Source organism: Xyrauchen texanus, chromosome 42, assembly GCF_025860055.1.
Source record: "Xyrauchen texanus isolate HMW12.3.18 chromosome 42, RBS_HiC_50CHRs, whole genome shotgun sequence".
NCBI lineage: Eukaryota > Metazoa > Chordata > Actinopteri > Cypriniformes > Catostomidae > Xyrauchen > Xyrauchen texanus.
This window is the reverse complement of record NC_068317.1, coordinates 8631971-8654813: the sequence shown is the minus strand read 5'-3', so window position 1 is coordinate 8654813 and position 22843 is coordinate 8631971. Positions and strand designations below refer to the sequence as shown.

At 36.3% G+C, this 22843-nt stretch overlaps 1 protein-coding gene across 3 annotated transcripts in view; it reads left to right on the top strand.

Moving 5' to 3' along the window:
• Positions 1 to 22843, top strand: part of wdr37 (WD repeat domain 37) — a 55694-nt gene that overhangs the window by 9306 nt on the left and 23545 nt on the right. For 2 of the 3 annotated variants that reach the window (XM_052115116.1, XM_052115115.1), the window contains 10 exons: positions 2136 to 2232; positions 2490 to 2585; positions 3068 to 3132; positions 6221 to 6304; positions 15177 to 15312; positions 16981 to 17052; positions 17204 to 17248; positions 19450 to 19526; positions 21195 to 21429; positions 21846 to 21987. In XM_052115116.1, coding sequence (XP_051971076.1) covers positions 2136 to 2232; positions 2490 to 2585; positions 3068 to 3132; positions 6221 to 6304; positions 15177 to 15312; positions 16981 to 17052; positions 17204 to 17248; positions 19450 to 19526; positions 21195 to 21429; positions 21846 to 21987 — 1049 coding nt within the window. The remainder of the gene's footprint in view (positions 1 to 2135; positions 2233 to 2489; positions 2586 to 3067; positions 3133 to 6220; positions 6305 to 15176; positions 15313 to 16980; positions 17053 to 17203; positions 17249 to 19449; positions 19527 to 21194; positions 21430 to 21845; positions 21988 to 22843) is intronic. The other variant, XM_052115117.1, reaches the window with a different exon arrangement.

Sequence of the window (22843 nt, the reverse complement as noted above, 5' to 3'; positions counted from 1 at the left end):
GGCATTTAATAGCAAAAAAAGCAATTTGTCTTATGTGAAATGTTTTGCTGACTGTGGTGTGTCTCCTGAAAACAACCTGTTTTCATAATTCCAGTGCACTGTGTGTTGTTCAGTATTTGTTTTTTTAAATTCTTTTTAATATGTACGAAATTTAAGTCAAGTCAAGATCTTATTGTTATTGTACAGTTACAACACGATCATTTTTTTGACCTTAGCGAGGTGGTTTCATGAAATTTTAATATATAGGTATAGAGAAGTATGTAATCGAGATAATATAATAAATAATATTATCAAATAATAAAATTTTGATTTGTGATTTCCTTTTAAGGCTTTAAAAATGTATAATTGACATGAAAAATAATAAATAATAAAATATTTCTAAATACTTAAAATATGTCTCTCTTTTTGGGCAACTTTAGTTTGGGTAAATTTGACATTTACACTTGTTTTTTGAGCTCATATATTTTATATTATCTTTTTAAAATATATATATTTTTAAATTGAATTTAAAATTGTATATACATTTTATACCTGTATGCAATAGTAAAAAAAAGCTTTTGTCCAAATTCACTTTATTTTATTAATATTTTAATTTTTATGCTCTTTGATTAAACCCATGAGCCCTTGTTTCATGAATCAAAAGCTTTGAGATTGTTTAATAATTGTATTACTCCACAGAAATATAGTAAGGGTGTGTCTCCTCTGTGTCATAGCGTGTCATTATCACTGTGTGTATTAACTGGCTATGACCAGGTGCATTTGCCATTACATGAACGTTTAAAGTGATTTTGCTGTTTCGGAAGGAAATTGGTACATTACTGTCCATCACTATTTGAAAAAAGTAATTTCTGATCAAATCAAGACAGTCCCCATTTTCATCAGCCATCACTACAACACCTTATCCTTGAGTAATCATGCTAAATTGACCATTTGGTACATTGTCTTTGTGTTTGTTTTTGAGTTGCCACAGTATGCAATAGACTGGCATGTCTTAAGGTCAATATTAGGTCAAAAATGGCAAAGAAAGCAACGGCTTTGTCTAGAACCTAATCAGTCAATCATTGTTTGATGTGCTTGAAATTGCCAAAGAACTGAAGATTTCATACAAAGGTGTACACTACAGTATTCAAGGGACAACTGGCTCTAACAAGAACAGAAAGAGATGTGGAAGACCAGATGTACAACTAAACAAGAGGATAAGTACAACAGAGACTCTAGTTTGAGAAATAGACACCTCACATGTCCTCAGCTGACAGCTTCATTGAATTCTACCCGCTTAACACAGTTTCATGTACAACAGTAAAGAGAAGACTCAGGAGTGCAGGCCTTATGGGAAGAATTGCAAAGAAAAAGCCACTTTTGAAACAGAAAGTTAGAGTGGGCAAAGAAACAAACATTGAACAACAGATAATTGGAAAAGAGTGTTATGGATCTTAACCCCATTGAGTTTTGTGGGATCAGCTAGACTGGAAGGTTCAGAAGAAGTGCCCGACGAGACTGCAACAAAAAGTGTCACATCTATAGCAAGTGCTACAGGAAGTGTAGGGTGAAATGTCACCTGAGTATCTGGACAAACTGACAGCTAGAATGCCAAGGATCTGCAAAGCTGTCATTGCTTTACACAGAGGATATTGATTAGAAATCTTTGAAGTAGTATAATGAGTGATTTTTACTATTTTTTTCCAAATAGTAATTTTTCACATTATTAATGTCCTGACTATGCATTGTGATCAGTATAATGCCACTTTGTTGAATAAAAGTAACAATTTCTTTCCATAAGAACAAAATCTATACATTATTCCAAATATTTGGCCACCAGTGTAATTAATCACACTAAATTAACACGTTATATCGACAGTCCTAATTATTAAAAGATTGGAAATATACAAAAAGTACATCAAATAATAAAGAAGGTTTGATGTGAGTGGAATGTGTCGACCAAGGCAGTGCAAAATGTTTGTATATTTGTATAAACCAAGGGAGATTTCAAGGCAAAATATTATGTACGATCTACAAAGAACGGTACAGATTTTGTAGAATCTCATTTATTCTTTGTTGCTGTTTATATATTTGAAGATATTCCCATGACACAATCTCAGTATTTGCAATACAGATGATTTTGAATTTATTTCTAGGATTCCAAGTTGCCAATGTCCTTGCGGAGCAACTTACTGGACCTGTTCGGACAGATTGAACGCGAGTTTGAAAATCTCTACATTGAAAACTTGGAGTGTGAGTAATAACTAAATAACTTGTTCATAATCAGATTTAAGATTAATTGTGCATGATTTATGCTTGATGTCATGATGATAAGACAATTTTACACTGTCCACGTTACCCATAAATGCTGCTATTATTAATTAATGTACATTCAGTCATTATGGCACAGTACAGTACGCCTTTGCCTGACTCCCTCCCTTATTTAGTGTTTGTTAATGTGACCAAATATATTAGTTGAGATGTCTGATATTGTGCTGTTAACTGAGCAGTGCGAAGAGAGATTGAATCGCTAAACGAACGTTTGGCTGGAGAAGGACAGACAGTCGATGGCAGTGATCTGAGCAAAGGAGCCTTGAAAACAAAAGGTACATGCAAAACAAAACCCACATTTAGCTTTTGTTTGTCTGCACTCATAATATCAAGTCATTGAACAAGCCTTTGAATAAATAATAATGCTGACATTTGATGGCTCAAAGAAAACAATTTAATAACTTTATGCCTAAAGCAATGTCCTGATCTGACAGTTTACAATGACGTTTATCGATTCATTATGTATCTAGGTTGCTCTGAATTGGCTTCAAGTTTTTCCAGAGTTATAGAGGTCCCCTGCTAGTTATCATAAACATGTATGGCAACAGTTTAAGCTGCTTGGTGTTTGATATTTGGGAATAAAGAAATATTAGCGAACAAAGACACCAATTTTTTGTGGTTGTTTTTTTGTGGTGTGAATTAGGTGTAGAATTCGGCTGTAAATGACTTATTACCTTATGTAGTGCCAGTGTGTATGTGGGCGAAATCAACTTTTTATTTAAATTGCACCAAAAATCTTTTACATCCTTGTTCACAGCTAGTCACAGCACAAGCCAGCTGTCCCAAAAACTGAAGACGACATACAAGGCCTCCACAAGCAAGGTATGATTATATCTATGGGGTTCACACCCGCTAAAACACTGGCCAAAATTGAAATGTTGCTGTGGGTCCAGCTCAGGATTTTTCTCTTGGTAAACAGGACTAATCTCTGTATAAATACTTAATATCACAGTGCAAAGTCTGGTTCTTTCTTGCCAGTAAACCGAATTTGCTGCTTTACTCGTTCTGTACATTTAAACAAGTTAGGCTTGTTGGCATACCAATATTTCAGCGGTCATTAGTCAACCATACCAGTGAAAACAAAAACAAAAAAACAACTGGAATTGGTATTGAGAGTGAACTGAAATGCCATTAAATGCACAAGTTTGTGCGAATATTACGGAGCCCAAAGTCTCTTTAACGAATCCTACTATGGTAAATGCTTTATTCATGAGTATGAATTATTTTGAGATGTTCACCCAGAAGTCATAACTGATTTGCTGAAAAGCATAGGTTATAATGTGGGTGTTAGTTTGCAAATGTTTCTTGCTAATGTAGTCTTCCTTATGACCAAGCCTTCACCATAGTAGGATTCATAATTGGCAGCATCTAGCCTGTTGGTCGTGTATCCATGCCGTTGAAAAACTGGGATTGTTACATTTTTTGATCTTTGTACTGACTTAGTACTGGAAGGAAGAGTTCACCCAAAAATGAAAGGTATGTCACAATGTACTCACCCTCATGTCGTTCCAAACTCAAATTACTTTCTATTTTATACTAAACACAAAAAGCGAAATTTTTATGAACATCTGGCTTATCTATTAAATACAATGGAAGTTGATAATGCCTCACTTTAACGCTTAAAAAAAAAAAGGACTACGTATCATAAAAGTAACCTACTGTATGTAACTTGTGCATCATATTGTTGCTGAACTATTCAAGTCTTCTGAATTTTATTCATGTTTCAGGGAAAATCTTGACGTCCCTTGAGAGAATCTTGTTTGCAGTGGCATTCAAAAAAACGCTAAAAATAATGCAAGTTTGCGCATGTCCCTAATTTGTAACGACACGAGGATGAGTAAATTATGACAGAATTTTCATTTTGAGTTGTAAGACAAAACCACACTTACGTTCATCAAATGAGATCATTGAACATGCTTTTGAATGAATAATAACGCTAAAATAAAAATAATATTAAAAAGGAGAAAACAATTTTATAACTTTCTGCCTGAAATGACAGTTTGAGATTAAGTTTTACTCTGATTAACTACAACCCAATTCCAAAAATTTTAGGACAGTATCAAAAATGCTAATAAAAACGAAGAGTGATTTGTAAATTATATTCACCCTTTGTTATATTGAAAGCACCACAACTTCACACGATATGATGTTTTAACTTGTGAATTATTATTTTATTTTTTTAATGTAAAGTAATTTCAAATCAGATGATTGCAACACACTCCAAAAAAAGTTGAGACAGGGGCAATTTAAGTCTAAAAACTATTTGACGAGTTGAAATAACAAGGCAATTTGAAAGAGGAGATGCTAAACAGTTAAACAAATCTCATTGCATAAAGGGCAAGACGAAAAACACTTTTGGATGCACGTGATCTCCGATCCCTCCACTGTCTTTAAAAACATTATTCATCTATAATAGATATTATGAACATGGGCTTGGGATAACTTTAGTAAACCTTTGTTAGTCAACACCACTCACTGCTACATCCACAGATGCAAGTTAAGTCTTTACTATGTAAAGCAGAAGCCATACATCAACACTGTCCAGCACGGCTGACTTTGGGCTCGGTCTCATCTGAGATTGAAAGTAGAACTGTGGAATCAAGTTTTGTGTTCTGAAAAGTCCACATTTCAAAAGTTTTCGAAAAACTCAGCGTCGTGTTATTAGGGTCAAAGAGGAAAAGGACCATCCAAGTTGTTATCAGCATCAGGTCCAAAAGCCAGTGTCTGTATGGGCCAGGGGTGTGTCAGTGCCCATGGCATGGGTAACTCACACATCTGTGAGAACACCATGAATGCAGACAGATATTTACAAATTTTGGAGCATCATATACTGCCTTTTCCAGGGACATCCCTTCATTTTCCACCAGGACAACTTCAAATCACTTACTGCCTGGATTACAAGTGCATGGCTGTGTAAGTAGAGAGTGAGGGTGCTAGATTGGCCTGCCCACAGTCCTGACCTGTCTACAGTTGAGAATGCGTGGCGCATTAGATGGCAATGGAGACACCATACAGTTGTGCAGCTGAAGACCTATATAATGGATGAAGGGGGAAAATGTAACTTTCTAAACTTAACAATCTTGAGTCTTCATGCCCAAATGTATAATAAGTGTTATAGGAGGAAATGGTGATGTTTCACAGTGGTAAACACTTGATTGTCTCAACTTTTATGGAGTGTGTTGCAATCATCTGATTTGAAATTACTGTACATAAAAAAAAAAAAAAAAGATTAATAATAATAAGATTCACATGAAAAAACATCATATAATGTGTAGTTGTTGTGCTTTCAATAAAGCAAAGGGTGAGTATAATTTACAGATCACTCATTTTTGTTTTTATTAGCATTTTTCATACTGTCCAAACTTTTTCAGAGTTGCGGTTGTATTCCTTTAGAAACCTTTAACATCCCCAGAACAAACTATTTTAAGTGGATGTTTAAATTTCTGTGTGTTTTTGTGAATAAAGTGATTCTGTGCTTAAATGCAGAGTTCTTTATCTTTTCAGATTCTGGTTAGTTTCAACGATACAATCTACCTATAGTTCCACATCCACATTTTATGCGTTTTATCTTCTATAAGAGTTTAAATGTTTTTTGTTTTTAATGGTTTCCAGTGCCGCAATTTATCATAACTTACAACTATAAAATTGCTGTTTTTATTATTAATGTTAAAAAAAAATTATTTGCTCTAATTGATATTAACTTGCATTGTTAATCCAACATGTTTTTTTTTTCAATTAGTGCAAGTTTACATCCTTTTTTATTGTATCAAAGAGATTTGTCATTAATGTACATCCATTCTGGTCTGTCACAATATTTAATAGTTCCAATTAAAATTATAATAATTTTTTTTTAATGTTTTGGTCCTCATGGATTAAAATTGTTTGTTTTCTTTCGGTCTCACTGATATAGCGCTCAAATTCATTCCCGGGGAAAGTAGGTGGACCTCGCAACTTCAATGTGGGGAACTGGGAGTTATGGGGTGGAGACTCATGGGTAATTCAGTTCTCAGTGTGCCAAAATGCATGAACTATCCAACAGTAGGGGGTCAGAACCCAATAATGATGTGCTTTGGCAATAAACCAAAAAGCCATCAATTTGTGCTTATCTGGCTACACACTAATTCAGCATTATCCAACACGCAAATAGTCGAAACATTCTTGTAAGAATTTATGACATTTTAAGAGTAGTTTCTTGTTTGTTTGTCACAAACGTGCAGTATGTTGTTTGCAGAAGTTCTGAAAAGTTGAATGGTCAGCCTTGGAAAATTGATTTGCATTTGTTTTCTTCCCTTCCAGCAAATCGGACCCCATTCAAACATTTGGCCAGAGCAAATTTAAATCTTGAACTATTTCAAGATTCTGGTGCTGTGTAAAGCTTCTCATTGGATTATGATTTCATGGCAAAACCAATCAGAACATACTAGTTCTTGAATTTAACATTTAAATGTTCAATTACCAATAAGAACCTCGCACACAAGCAAGACAAATATGCATCAGCCAAATATCTTGATAGTGACCAGGGTCAGATGTGTTGGCTGGGAGGAATCAGGATAGTAAATCTAACACTGATTTTAGTTGAATTGTGCTTTAGACAGTTCACATTTAACTCAAATGAGTCTTGTTTTTTTTTCTAACAAACTGATGGTAACATTTGTCATTAACGCTGTTTGTGATTTAAGCTATCACCGTTTATAACATAAAAAGTTGATCCCCCTGCTGAGTAGTTCTGTAATGTGGTATCCCTATAAAAACCCCTCCCCTTTCAAACTGTAGACTCGACAGCAGAGAAAACACAAAAAGCTCTTTACCCTGAAGTGAACATTAGCTGGTGTTTCTTGTGTTGTCTAGTGTTGAAAATGCTCTCTTTTGGTTGAAAATAATTTAAATGGATAATCTCTTTATTTTAAATGTTTTTAAAAATTTAAGATGGCCGATTTGTAATTTGAGGGTTATTTTGTCAGTTAAATTATCCCATTTTGTCAGAATAACAATTACATTAATGTTGTCATTATGGTTGCTTGACAAAGCCATCTGTTATTCTACAAACTTTGTTTATTTTATTTTTTTTCCAAAATCACTAAAGACCAACAATTCTTTCATTTAACTCCTAGCCATTTTAAGCTAAATCCAACAAACTCAGCACAGACCTTCAGAGCTTCTGATACAGTGTGCTATGTCTTTTCTAACTGATCAGATTTATGGTTTTCACATAGCGGATTATAAAAATCTGAAATATCCCATAGACTAACACTGATGGAATGCTCAAGTGGACCAACAGAATGCTTGAATAAAAAAACCCACAAAAGGCCTTTAATCAGATTCAAGTTGCTCGCTCTCTGTCACCAAAAGCGAGTGAAATTATATTGTAATTTGGCAAGGTGAATATTAGATATTAGAAGGTTTTAAAGAGTAAAATGTGCCTCCCTAACCTAAAACTTTAACCTAAACCTAACCTATAGTGTCCAAAAAGTAAATGAGAGGTGAACAAAACAGACATCTTTACCCTTAACCAACAATTAAACATAACAGATAGTGTCCTAAAAACAAATGAGAGGTAAACAAAACAGACATCTTTACCCTTAACCAACAATTAAACATAACAGATAGTGTCCTAAAAACAAATGAGAGGTAAACAAAACAGACATCTTTACCCTTAACCAACACCTAAACCTAACTGATAGTGTCCTAAAAGGAAATGTGAGGTGAACAAAACACGTTCTTACCTTAACCTAACAGATAGTGTCCTCAAAGCAAATGAGAGGTGAATAAAACACGTTATTACCTAAACCTAACTGATAGTGTCCTAAAAGCAAATGAGAGGTAAACAAAACAGACATCTTTACCCTTAACCAACACCTAAACCTAACTGATAGTGTCCTAAAAGCAATTGAGAGGTGAACAAAACAGACATCTTTACCCTTAACCAACACCTAAACCTAACTGATAGTGTCCTAAAAGCAAATGAGAGGTGAACAAAACAGACATCTTTACCCTTAACCAACACCTAAACCTAACTGATAGTGTCCTAAAAGCAAATGAGAGGTGAACAAAACAGACATCTTTACCCTTAACCAACACCTAAACCTAACTGATAGTGTCCTAAAAGCAAATGAGAGGTGAACAAAACACGTTCTTACCTTAACCTAACAGATAGTGTCCAAAAAGCAAATGAGAGGTGAACAAAACACATCCTTACCTAAACCTAACCAATAGTGTCCTCAAAGCAAATGAGAGGTGAACAAAACACATCCTTACCTAAACCTAACCAATAGTGTCCTCAAAGCAAATGAGAGGTGAACAAAACACATCCTTTCCTAAACCTAACCAATAGTGTCCTAAAAGCAAATGAGAGGTGAACAAAACACATCCTTTCCTAAACCTAACCAATAGTGTCCTAAAAGCAAATGAGAGGTGAACAAAACAGACATCTTTACCCTTAACCAACACCTAAACCTAACTGATAGTGTCCAAAAAGCAAATGAGAGGTGAACAAAACAGACATCCTTAAGGCTGATTTGAACCTATGGCGTAGGGTACACGTAGTGACCAACGTGTTGGTTTGCATTTATAGTTCTGCGTCGTCCTGTGAGTACACAGCCAAAATGCTAACTATATGTTTCATAAATAAACAAAAGCAATATCATTTCTGGATTCAAAAGTATTTAATAAATTATTGTAGCATGAGTTCAAAGTTGAAATTTATATATATATTATTTATTATACATGTTTCCTGCATTGCAGGCAGGAAAGAAATTAGGAAATTGCTGTAAGCTTGCTCTTGAGTCGCTTTAATAATAATGCATAAATATTTTGATGTTCTGTGCTGAAAAGGAATCGGCAAAATGGGCATTGTTTTAAAGACTTTACAATGCATATAGGCAATATAGCCAACTCTTACCAGGTGCTTTTAATTTGCTGACAAATTAGAAGTGTTTTTTGTCTATAACTTATGAAATATGATTACTTTACACATACTGTCAAACATAAGGTCAAATCATTGTGCAAATCAGAAAGTTTGTGGTCTCTGGTTAAAGTGGTCCAATCACAGCTGTTGTGGTCTGTGTCAACATGACACAGTTACATTCTTGAAGAGGTGCACGTCAGGCTATGGTGTAGGCTACGCCAAAACTGCCATGGCTTTGCGTAGCCAACACGGTTGTTTAGACGCAAAGTATAAATCGGTCTATACCCTAAACCTGTTAATTTAAAAAAATTGCAAAAATTTAATTATAGTATTGTTCATTTTATGAGACTTGGTTGAAATAAAATGTTAAGTAGGTTTCTTTTGTCCAACATGTATTTTTGTCGTACTCTGTGTACTTCATTCCACTTTAGTAAATTTTGATGCAACCAATGATATAAAATAACAGTTAGAAAGTTTTTCCATTGACCAAGTAAAGAATGTAAAATGCAGTGTTTTGTCTTAGAGAGACCAGCAGACATTTTCTCAATTTGTTTTTGTTTGCAAGTAAATAAAGGCTAAAATAGCAAATCTGCTCAACTTAAATAGCTGCATATATTGATACAAATATTTTATATCCATCGTTTTGAAGTCTTTTTAAAGGTTCTTTAGCTTTTATTTTTTTTAAATATGTTTCCAATTCTTTGAAAAGCCATGCATGATTTTAATTTTTTATTATTATAATTTTTTAATTGCAACATGTTTTTTTTCTTCAAAAATACTTTTAAATTGTAACTGAAAATGGCTTAATTAACAATCATATGACATATACGCTACATGGAGTTCATACAGCTAACACTGAAGCAGATAAGAATGTTTCATAATTTATACAGAAAATACTTAAAGTACATTTGTTAGTATGGCCTTTTTAATTTAAACAAAATTACTTTTAAGTCATATAATTGAATTTGACTAGCATATTTACAGTGCTGTGAAAAAGTATTTGCCCCATCCTGGTTTCATCTGTTTTTGAGTATGTGTCATACTAAAGTGTTTAAAACATTAAATATTTATTTTCGTAAACAAAAGTGATCGTGTCGCTTAAGAAGACATTCATTTAACAGCTGGTGTCGTATGGATGAAGTGTACGCTGACCTTTCTGTGATTTTTGGACCTTCAAAAGAGGAATCTGCATTCACTTGCATTTTAAGGAACTGCTGAGCTAAGACATTTTTCTAGTTTTATTCAAATGTGTTCTGGTGAAGAAAGAAAGCCATACTCACCTGGGATTTTATGAGGGTGAGTAAATAATGAGAATTTTTTTAATGAACTATCCCTTGAAGTTGGCTAAAAGGTCTCACCCAGTAGCGCACTATGCCAAGGTCGAAATGATGAGGAAAAAGGTGATTGAAATACATCAGTCTGGAAAGGGTTACAAAACTATTTCAAAGGCTCTGGGACTCCAAAGAGCCACAGTGAGAGCCATTATCTCCAAATAGAGAACACTTGGCACAGTAGTGGCTGCCCCTCCAAAATTCCTCCAAGAGAACAGCGATGACTCATCCAGGAAATCACAACAAAGCCAAGGACAACATCCACAGAACTGCAGGCCTTTCTCACATCAATAATGGTCACTCTTCATGACTCCACTATCAGAAAGACACTGGCCAAAAATGCCGTCCATGGAAGACTGGCGAGGCGAAAACCACTACTAACCCAGAAGAACATTAAGACTCATCTGAATCTTGCCAAAACTCACCTTGATGATCCTCAAACCTTTTGGGAGAATGTTCTGTGGACTGATGAGTCGAAAGTGGAACTGTTTGGAAGAGAGGGGTCCCGTTACATCTGGCGTAATCAAACACAGAATTCCACAAAAAGAATATCATACCTGCAGTCAAGCATGGTGGTGGTAGTGTGATGGTGTGGGGATGCTTTACTGCTTCAGGGTGACTTGCAATAATTGAGGGAAATATTAATTCTGCTCTCAACTAGAAAATCCTAAAGGAGAACGTCCGGCCAGTTTTGGAGTGGCCTAGTCAAAGTCCTGACTTGAACCTGATTTAAATGCTGTGGCAGCACCTTAAACGGGCAGTTCATGCTCGAAAACCCTCCAATGTGGCTGAACTAAAGCAGTTTTTGCTTCAGTAATGCCTTTGTTTTTTTTGTTATATCTCATTTGAAGATCTAAACAAATGTAATTTTTTATTTTGTTTTAAGAAATTTGGAAAGAGGAAATTTCTTTCACAGCACTGTAGTTATGCGTTAAAGCCAATTTTTCGGACTTGACTTCATGAAGTTTCAAAGAGTACATGACCAAATTCTATTCTATTTTGTGGCATTACCTTGTGGAGATATTTGATTGAACACTGTGTGAGGAAGGAGCCCAATATGTTGCTATACTATTGTTTTATCTAATATTGAAGAGCATTTTCATTGCTGAGGTGATAGGCCTATTGTGCTTGCTGTGTTTGCTCTTACCTTCAATGAAATTGAAAGCTTAGCAGTGCTTACTAGTAACTAGGCTGCATATTGACATGCTCGCATACCTTCTTCAGTCCACTGCTTCATTCAAGTCGTGTGTTTACTGTGTAACTTGTCAAAACAAATGTATTCAAATCAATGTAACTCAATACTTCTTTATTTTGGGCATTGCCAATTACAGATACTACTAGGGATGCATTATTCACACTTAAGTTTAAATAAAATTACTTAAAATGTAAAACTTTTACATGCTGCAATTTAAATCATGCATCAAAATATTTATTATGTACATTTGTGGCTAAATCAGACCAATTTGATAATTTACACCATTAATAATTTAAAAATAAATAATAATGATAAAAATGTTGCCTCATGAAATGCTCATCTGCATCCCTAGTACTAAAGCAATACTACAGCATTTTATTTTTTTCATATAAGCAATGCAAACTTTTTTTTGGTGTCATCAATGTATGTATCAAGTGAGTTGTACCATCTTTTTTATGGATGTACCATCCATTATTATAATTTTGTTTTGCCAGTATTAATTAAGGATGTTGTAGATTGAGCTGTACATTCTAAATCACTTATTTAAAGTATTTCACTTTATAAAAGCTGTATCTATAATTTTTTTTAATGAAATGTGAACTAACTTTTTATTTGTTTAATTAATCATCACACCAGTTATTCATAGAGGAGTTTAAGAGAGAGGATTGCGCCTATTAAAATATCTAGACTAAATATAATAGAAATTTAGTGAAAATATTTACATTTGTAATACACCAACATCGCACGACCAGGCCAATTAATCGGACAGTATTTGCCAATTTTGAGATAATGTGTTGTCCGATAACTGTGCCCAATTAAGTGATTAACAAAAGTGTTTCTCCTTGTGACAATTCTAATCAAGGCTTCTCAATGGATTATGCACATTGCCTGTTTTCAATTTATTTTAAGTCAGTATTTTTATATTCAGTATTTTCAATATATATTAAAGTTAAAGGGTCAACCAAAAATGAAAATGCTCTCATGATTTACTTATCTTTAAGCCATCCCAGATGTGTATGACTTTCCTTCTTCAGCAGAACCGAAATTAAGAAATTTATAAGCCCATTTCAGTTCTGTAGGTCCTTATAATGTAAGTAAATGGGTGCTATCAGGCTGCTGGCTTGGTTTGACAGTCCAAAAGTCATATTTAGGCAGCATAAATGTAATCCACACGACTCCAGTAGATCAAGGTTTAGTTCACCCAAAAATGGAAATTATCCCATAATTTACTCATAATTTTGGAGTAATATTATAAAATATTCTGGCTCTTCCAAGCTTTATAATGGGAGTGAATGGTACCTTAGATTTTGAAACCCAAAAATGCACGTGCATACATCCATCAAAAAAGTAATCCATACGGCTCCAGGGGGTTAATAAAGGCCTTCTGAAGCGAAGCGATGCTTTTTTGTAAGAAAATATCCATATTTATATCTTTATAAACTATACTCACTGGCTTCAGTTAACAGCCATCCGCACGTTCACAAGAGAGTCGAGTTCCGGTGTATGACGTAGGTCTAGTGTTAGCTTCGTTGAGAAGTGATGAACGCAGAAGCACCCTCTGTATACAGCAATGGAAAACAGTGAAAAGGTCTGAGTTGTTTTAGCTATACTGTTGATTTGTATTAGTCTTTAAATGGTGCATCTATCCAGTCATTCCAATCGTCAGCAAACACCTTCAGCCTCTGTTGGCATTACTTCGCATTTCCTGCATGAGCACAACCATGTCTCCCGTACTCTCCATCTACCAGATTCTTTTGTTTGTGCCGCTGCCTCAGCCTCCTCCATCTCCTGGAGTTCCTAGTTGGTGTACTCCGGTTCAAACAAATAGGGCTGGACAAAAAAACTTAATCTCCTCTTCTCTTATATCGAAATCCTCTGACATTTTTCTATAATAATCTTCATTGTTGTCTTCTAATTCGTGACAGGCCTTTTGTTTTGCTCTATCATCTGCGTTTCCACGTTCATCACTTCTCAATGGAGCTAACGCTATACTTGCATCATACGCTGGAACTCGACTCTCTTGTGAACGCGCGGATGGCCGTTAACAGAAGCCAGTGATTTATAGTTTATAAAGTAAAAAAAAATTATATTTTTCTTACAAAAACGCATCACTTTTCTACAGAAGGCCTTTATTAACCCCCTGGAGCCGTATGGATTACTTTTTTGATGGATGGATGCGCTTTTTTTTGGCTTCAAAATCTAAGGTACCATTCACTCCCATTATAAAGCTTGGAAGAGCCAGGATATTTTTTTATATAACCCTGATTGTTTTTGGCTGAAAGAAGAAAGTCATAAACACCTAGGATGGCTTGAAGGTGAGAAAATTATGGGATAATTTTCATTTTTGCGTGAACTAACCTTTTAATGTCTTCTGAAGCAAATCGATACATCTGTGTAAATAATAAATCGATAATTAAAAATGTACTAACTTCGCTTAAAAAATCACTTCTAGCATTTGACGCATCAGTGGCATAAACGCAAAAGTTGAAATCACGCGCTTTGTATACAGCACAGGAACAAAGGTCCTTCGAGAGTTAGTTAATTTCAAACAGCAATACAGCGCTGGACAGAAGCAACTATTTAAAGTAAAAACGTTTTCATTATCTTTTTAATGTCAGTTAGTGATAATCTACAAAAACTATTTTTGGAAAGTGAGGAAAAAGTATGTATAGCGTTTTGTTTACAGATGACACTGTGCTTAATGCAATGACATTCATGAGTTTTTTGAAGGAACAGTTCAACCCAAAAATGAAAATTCTATAATTTACTTGCGATGTTGTCAAAAAGCGGATGTTAGACAGAATGTTAGGAACAGAATGTTAGGAACAGAATGTTAGGAACAGAATGTTAGGAACTAACATCCGTTAGTCTAACGGATGTTAGACAGAATGTTAGCCTCGGTCACCGTTCACACAGGCCACGTACACATAAATCTGTTGACCGCCTCTCATCCACACTTGAACGACAGTCTCATCAACCAAAAATGGAGACTACCTCACATTTTTCTTATTTCATTGTTTATCTGCAATTGCGTTTAACTTGCATCAATTTAGTTACTTTATAACAATTTAGTTAACTGTCTCAACATGATTTTGTTTAGATAAATTTGAAAAGTGTTTAATAGCTGCTCTTTGGTTTACTTTGTTTTATCTTATTTTATGTTTCCACGTCTGTATGGTTTCATTTAAATGTTGCCATTTCAGAAGTATTGACTACACTTTCATTGTTCTTGAGTCTGTATGACTGAATGCAGTGTGTTCATACATTCCTGCAGTAAAACAACATGATGTGTAGAGATGTTACAGTCATGTATGATTTGGGTTTCCCCCATGCTTCCTCACTGCTTCCTCGCGCTCCGTACTGTAGTAAGATCTCTGTGCGTGCATGCACACGTGTCAGGTCATACTGTATGCTGACTCTCCTGTCCACCATTTAGATTGTGTCCAGTTTCAAGGCCACCACGTCGCGTGCTGTGTGCCAGCTGGTGAAGGAGTATGTGGGACACAGGGACGGGATATGGGACCTCGCCGTGACCCGGGTTCAACCACTGGTTCTGGGCACGGCCTCAGCTGGTACTGATCCATAATTCATCATCTCTTACTCAGCTCAGAATTATTCAGTTTACATGTATTTATTTTTTACATTTATGCATTTGGTAGATACTTTTATCCAAAGCGACAGTGCATTCAGTATATACTGTACATTTGATCAGTTTGCATGTTAATATGTGGCCTGCTCTATCATTTTGAGTCACTTTGATTATATCATTCATTTACTCACACTCATGATATACCAGGTGTGCATGACTTTCTTTCTTTAGCAAAACATTTTTGAAGAAAAATATCTTAGCTCAGCAGGTCCTTACAATGCAAGTGGATGGTGATCAGACATTTGAAGCTCCAAAAATCAAAGACAGTCATGATAAACGTCATCCAGATGACTCCAGCGGTTAAATTAATGTCTTATAAAGTGACACGATCACTTTTGGTGTGAAAAAGTATAATATTGAAGTTCTTTTTAACTATAAACCATCGCTTTGAGTTCATGTTAGAGGTCTTCACGGGTCCACTTGGATCCAAAAACCCGAATACGTGACCCATGCAGATTCGGGTCCAAAACTTTGACAAGTGCCACAGACGCGGGTCGGGACTGATATTAGTAGCCTCGAGTCTTTGGTAATTATAAATAAATGTGCTTTTATCGAATGGACCCGAGAAGACACAAATTCTTTTAAAATACACCAACTTTACATTATTCGATTTGGGCGCTTAACAATATTCAATATTTAAACAAATACATATCAAAGAATTCTATGACTCGTTATTATCTCACTTTTTCTCTGTTCTCTGTCAATCATGCTTCTATGTGTAAATTAAAACCTTCCTGGATACTGGTGCGTGCAAGCTGTGCAGATGTCGCTGCCTTTTCAATTAGTAAACTATTACCATCGGGTAGGACTCTGGGTGAATTTTATCGGGTCTGTCTCTGGTTGGGTTTTTATTTATTTTTATACATTTATGCACTTTGTGTAAGAAGTGATTTGGGTCGATTCGGATCATGTACGGATCTTAGGACAAGAGAAAACCTCTAGTTCATGTGGTCTCTTGTGTGAAGAAATCACGTTGGCATATTACGGAGGTTATGAATGCACCATTTTAAGGAGCCTTCAAAAGAGAAATCTCCATCCACTTGCATTTTAAGGACCTACTGATCAGATATTTTTCTTCAAATGTGCTTTCCTGAAGAAAGAAAGTCATACTCACCTGGGATATCATGAGGGTGAGTAAATTATGAGATAATCTTCATTTTTGGGTGGACTATTCCTGATTTTAGTGTGATAAAATCATTTACGAGTCGAAATAATGATTTGAGGTAATCAACAAATGTTGATTAAGCATATTTTGTATTGCACACGGAATATAATTTTAAGCACTCGATTTAAATCAAAGTAGTTTAAAACTCCAAAACTAATGTTTCCCATTGCTGGCATACTTGCTTACTACAGCTTTTTAAGGACTGAATGTACTGTTAGTGCATAGAAGTTGTAGGTATATTGGGATTCAGACGATTAAACTCTAGTGCAAATTTGCGTAGATTAAATGAGCTTTTACAGCTTGTATTTCATTGAATCTTTTATATTGGATAATTATTGGTCAGATTATTGCTCCTGGTCTTGTGGTTATTATTGCATTTTTTGAACACTGATAAAAATTAATATCTGTCTGTGTTGTGTTCTGCAGATCACTGTTCTATGCTGTGGAGTATTGAGACAGGGAGGTGCCTGTTAAAATATGCTGGTCATGCTGGATCAGGTATGAAGCTAATTGCAGTATGCTTGTGTGTGAGGGTTTTGTATTGGCAACATGGAAAAATGTTCATTAACTATTCTTTCTATTGGAGATTAGTTTGGCATTAATTAACACTTTTAAATGTCTAATGGCTGTTTGTTTGCTACTCTTGCAGTCAACTCCATTAAGTTCCACCCTACAGAGCAGATGGCACTTACAGGTAAATATGTCAACATATTTGATGGTTTGATGCTAAACTATGCCTGCTCTGCTGTAGTTCCAGCTATAAAGCCAAACACCTCTTTGGGCCTCTATGGGCGCTTCACCGTGATATAAACCAATCAGCCACAACATTAAAACCACCTGCCTAATATTGTGTACAGCCGTGGCCAAAAGTGTTGGCAGTGACATAAATTTTGTGTTTTGCAAAGTTTGCTGCTTCAGTATTTGTTGATTATTGTTGATGTTTCTATGGTATACTGGAAAACAATGATAAGCATTTCATAAGTTTAAAGGCTTTTATTGGCAAAAACATTCAATATATGCAAAGAGTCAATAGTTACAGTGTTGACCCTTGTTCTTCATAACCTCTGCAATTCGCTCTGGCATGCTGGATATCAGCTTCTGGGCCAAATCCTGGTTGATGGCGATCCACTCTTGCCTTATTAGTGCTCTGAGTTGATCACAATTTGTGGGCTTTTCCACTCACCATTTGAGGATTGACCACAGGTTCTCTATGGGATTAAGAAACGGGGAGTTGCCTGGCCACGGATACAAAATTTCAATGCAGTTATCTCCGAGATACTTCATTATCACTCTTGCCTTGTGACATTGTGCTCCATCATGCTGGAAAATGCTCTGATCATTACAAATTGCTCCTTGGTCATTGGGAGAAGTTGCTCTTGCAGGACGTTTTTGATACCTTTCTTTATTCATGGCAGTGATTTTGTGCAGAATTGTGAGTGAGCCCACTCCCTTGGATGAAAAGAAACTCCACACATGGATGGTCTCAGGATGCTTCACTGTTGGCACGACACAGGACTCATGGTAGAGTTCACCTTTTCTTCTCCGGACTATCGATTTTCCAGATGTCCCAAACAGCCGGAAGGGGGCTTCATCAGAGAAAATAACTTTGCACCAGTCTTCTGCTGTCCAATCCTTGTACTTCCTGCAGAATTTCAGTCTGTCCTTGATGTTTTTCTTGGAGAGAAGTGGCTTCTTTTCTGCCCTTCTTGACACCAGGCCATTGTCCAAAAGTCTTCACCTCACTGTGCGTGCAGATGCACTCACACCAACCTGCTGCCAATATTGAGCAAGCTCTGCACTGGTGGTGACACGATTCCATAGCTGACTCCTCAGCAGGAGATGGTCCTGGCGCTTGCTGGACACCCTGGGATGTCCTGAAGCCTTCTTCACTGCAGTTGAACCTCTCTCCTTGAAGTTCTTGATGATCCGGTAAATTGTTCTTTCAGGTGCAATATTCTTTGCAGCAATTTCCTTTCATGTGAGGCCATTTTGATGCAAAGCAATGATGGCCTCACATCTTTCTTTAGAGGTAACCATTGCTAACAAGAACACAATGATTGGAAACACTTCTTCCCTACTTTTATAGCAATCAGTCTGCTCTTATAATCCAATCAAAATGATAGAGGGATTTCACCTGACTAGTACTCCTTCACACTTTCCCAGGTGCTGCTGATAGTGAAATATGTTAGCTGGTCATTTTGTGCCAAGGCCAAAAAAACATGAAATTCTGCAGATGGAAATGCCTTGTTGATGAGAGAGGTCAGCAGAGAATGTCCAGACTGGTTTGAACTGACAAAGTCTACAGTAACTCAGATAACCACTCTGTACATCTCTGAATGCTATTCTGAGATGTGGGTTGGTACTGATTTGGTGGCACGAGGGGGACCTACACAATATTAGGCAGGTGGTTTAAATGTTGTGGCTGATTGGTGTACAGTACATTAGGTAGTAAGTAAATCAGAATATTGAGCAGGAAATAATGTAGTGGCTTGATTTGATGCATTTGATATAGACTGCGACAAGTAAGCCAAGGATACAGTACATTTTGATGAAAGATTACCAAAATAGTATGCACAATGGCACCATCCACTGGTCATAATCTTGTGTTACTTATTAAAGAGTGTGAGTAATGTACTTGAGCACTTGCTCATGCAGCAGTCACTTCTCTTACTCTAATGCTGTGAATGATGCTTTATATATCCCATGACTGAAGTCACATGGCCTTTGCTCCATTACTGTGTAATATATATTTTTTTCCAACAGATTGTAGTATACAGTAGTTTTCTTTATCTCTCCTCCTACCTGTCAGATGATTTTAATATGATTTGATATATGACTGTTCCTTTTGTTGTGTTTGTTTTGTGTGTGTGTTTGTGTGTGTACATTTCTTGACAGCTTCCGGGGACCAGACGGCACACATCTGGCGTTATATGGTACAGCTGCCGCTTCCCCAACCCCCGGCAGACATTAGCGTGAGTGTTAAAATACACACATCTTAATATTCCTGCTGCATTTTTATCTAATGATGCTTCTCCCGTCTGCACCAGAAAACCTATATATTTAATAGACCATGCATTAAATAATCTTAAGGCAATATGAAATCAGAATTGAGCTAATTTACTTTCTTAATACATTATTATGCATAATTCATCAAGAATGATTATAAGAGGTGTTCAGTATTTGAAGTAATTTTGGTGGATGCTTTTTGTGCTTACTATCTGTATAAAACATGTTTTTGTTTTTAGTTGTGTTTTTTTTTTCTTAAGAATAACTGGTAAATTAATTTGCAAAAAGATGTGGAAACCCTTTGGAAAGCTACATGGGCATTGTTTTTGGATACTGTTGTGGGTTATGCAGCCTTTCTAAAATCTTGCCTGTAGTTCAAGTGGAAACGTTAATTTAATTAAGGTTGTGACGGCAACCTCAGGCGGTTCAAGGAAAGGCCCCGGCACATTCACGTCAAAGTTATTTTTCGTTCTTCACTGTGAGCCAAAAATAAGTTTGAAACAGCTAAGCAACGACATACTATTTGTAAACACACACACACACACACACACACACACACACACACACACACACACACACACACATCGGCCACACCGCTGGGGTAGACGTTTAGAGGGGCATTTAAATATGAGGACACACAAGACTACATGTAAAACATCAACTAATATGACATTAGAATGTGTTATCAACGACTTAATTTCTTATTCTATGAGTAAAATTCACATGAGATCAGTAAAATAAGCTGTTTTGACTACTCTATGATGATTTAAAGTAATATACATGCAGTAGAAAATGTGTAATTTGTAATGTTTACCTTTTGCATTCATTTCACTAATGCGCTAACAATACAGATAAAATTATGATGAAATGACTTTGGCCAGATGCGTGAATGGCTTTCGGCTGCAGACGGAACATGAGTACAGTAAATGGGCACTTAAGAGTATTTGAGATGATTTGATTCCTTTTGTAGACTATTTAAACAAAACAAAAATCACATGACGTGGTCTTGGAAAATGTCTCCGCGCAAACGATCAAACAGACGTAAGTGAATTTGCACCAACTCGCTATTAACTACACACTAGTGTGTTCATATTGACGGATCTTAACTGAACAGGAATTAGCTGTCAGCCTCAAAGTAGGTGGAGCTCCAGGTCACACCTACCGATGAAGGGGACCAATGGCAGCAAGAAGGTGTTTAGCAGCCAGTAAGAAGTTTTCCTGAAAGTTTGCCCTGGTGAGCTATTACGATCCACCGAAACTCAAAAACACCTTTGTGATTGAAATTTTGTCACACCCGTTCGGGTCCTTGAGGTTACAAGACAATAGTAACATAAGATGCAAACGATATATAAACAGCTCCTGTAATAATCGTATAATCTGGAAAAAACTTGACGCATCCAATCACAATCTGTTTCATAATGGATTGCGACTGCTGTTTCATGTTGTCTTTCAAAGTTCATTCTCTTAAGAATTAAATTGTCTTTTTTGCTTTTTTCTTTCTCACTTTGCAATTCCTTCATGTACTTTAAGTTTTTTGTAAGTATTTTTGTAGAATTTATCAGAATTTACATTCATTTATTTTAATACTTTAATTTGGCTGCGAGTTGGCACTCATCTCCTCCTCTCTAAATCAGGCCTCGCTGGACGATGACGTAGACTTCTCTGATAAAGACGAGGCTGACGGTGAGGCAGATGGGCCCAGTGAATGCCCCACCATCCGTGTCGCCACAACAACCTTGAAGAGCCACCAGGGGGTAGTGATTGCAGCTGATTGGCTGGTGGGTGGAAAGCAGGTGGTCACGGCATCCTGGGATAGAGCCGCCAACCTATATGATGTAGAGACTTCTGAGTTGGTACACACACTCACAGGTAAACTTATGAGTGTGGTCAAAGGAACAGTTCACTCAAAAATTCTGTCATCATTTACTTACCCTTATTTAGTTCCACACCTATAGGACTGTCGTCAATGTAACGCAAAAGGAGAAATGTTGAGGAATGTCCTAGCTACCTTTTTCAATATAATGAAAGTGAATGTGAATGTTTTTTTTTTTTTCATTTTGTAGCTCGACAGTGTCTCTTCGCTTTTATTATATGGAAATGCAGCTTGGACATTCTGTTAGATCTCCTTTTGTGTTCCACAGATGCAAGTAAATCCTAAGGGTTTGGAACAACTTGAACGTGAGCAAATTTCCATTCCAATACGTTTTGTGGCTTCACCGGTGCCCTCTACTGGTGTTTTAGGGTCACATGCCATACTTTTATAATGTGTGTGGATGTGTTTGCAGGGCATGACCAGGAGTTGACCCACTGCTGTACTCATCCCACCCAGCGTCTGGTCGTGACCTCATCCAGGGACACCACCTTCCGCCTGTGGGACTTCAGAGATCCCTCCATCCACTCAGTCAACGTCTTCCAGGGCCACACTGAGTGAGTCACATCATCTCCTGTCTCCCACAATGCACCTCTAGTGAGCATTGAATGCTGTGCTGGTATTTAATGGAATAGCTCAATAAAAAATTAAAAAAATCTTTATTTAATTGACTCAAACTTGTATGACTTTTTTCTGTGGAACAAAAAAGAATGAAAGTAAGTGAGGACAGAAGCTGACAAGCTTAAAAACAAATGACAAAACAGCATAATAAAAGGATCAAAGAAGTAGTCGGCAATATATTCCAAGTCTTCTGAAGCACTACGATAACTTGGTGTGAGGAAAAGCCTGAAATTTAAGTCAGTATTCACTGATAATCTTCCCTCCTACTGTAGCCCTCAAATGTAGCACTTCTGCATATTCAGATTCAGTTACACTGACTACCTTTATGATACTTTTCTGGTGCTTTTTGTCATTTTTTGTACTTGGCAGCCTCAGTCCCCATTCACTTTCATTGTGTTGAAAAGAAAGAAATTAATGTGTTTGAAACAACATGAGAACATGTTGTTTTTGGTTGAGCTATTCCTTTAATAAATGTCAGCCATTCAGCCGTTGTCAGAGTGCCAGTTTCACACGTTGATATGTAGTTCATTGAGTTCACAGTTTATATCATACAGATTAATTCAACTATTTTAATGAAATGTCACCTTAAATGTCTCTGTTGTTGTTCCTGCACTCTGACCACTAGAGAGCAGTGCTGCATTAACAAAAACATCTTCAAGCTCAAGTATACACTTACTTTTTACATCCACTTTCATTTCATTCCAAACAAAGTGTTCAAACATTCCCTCTGCCAACTTACCTGGGTAACGTTTTAGTTTCAGTATTCCGTCTTTTATTTCCACGTTTCCCGTG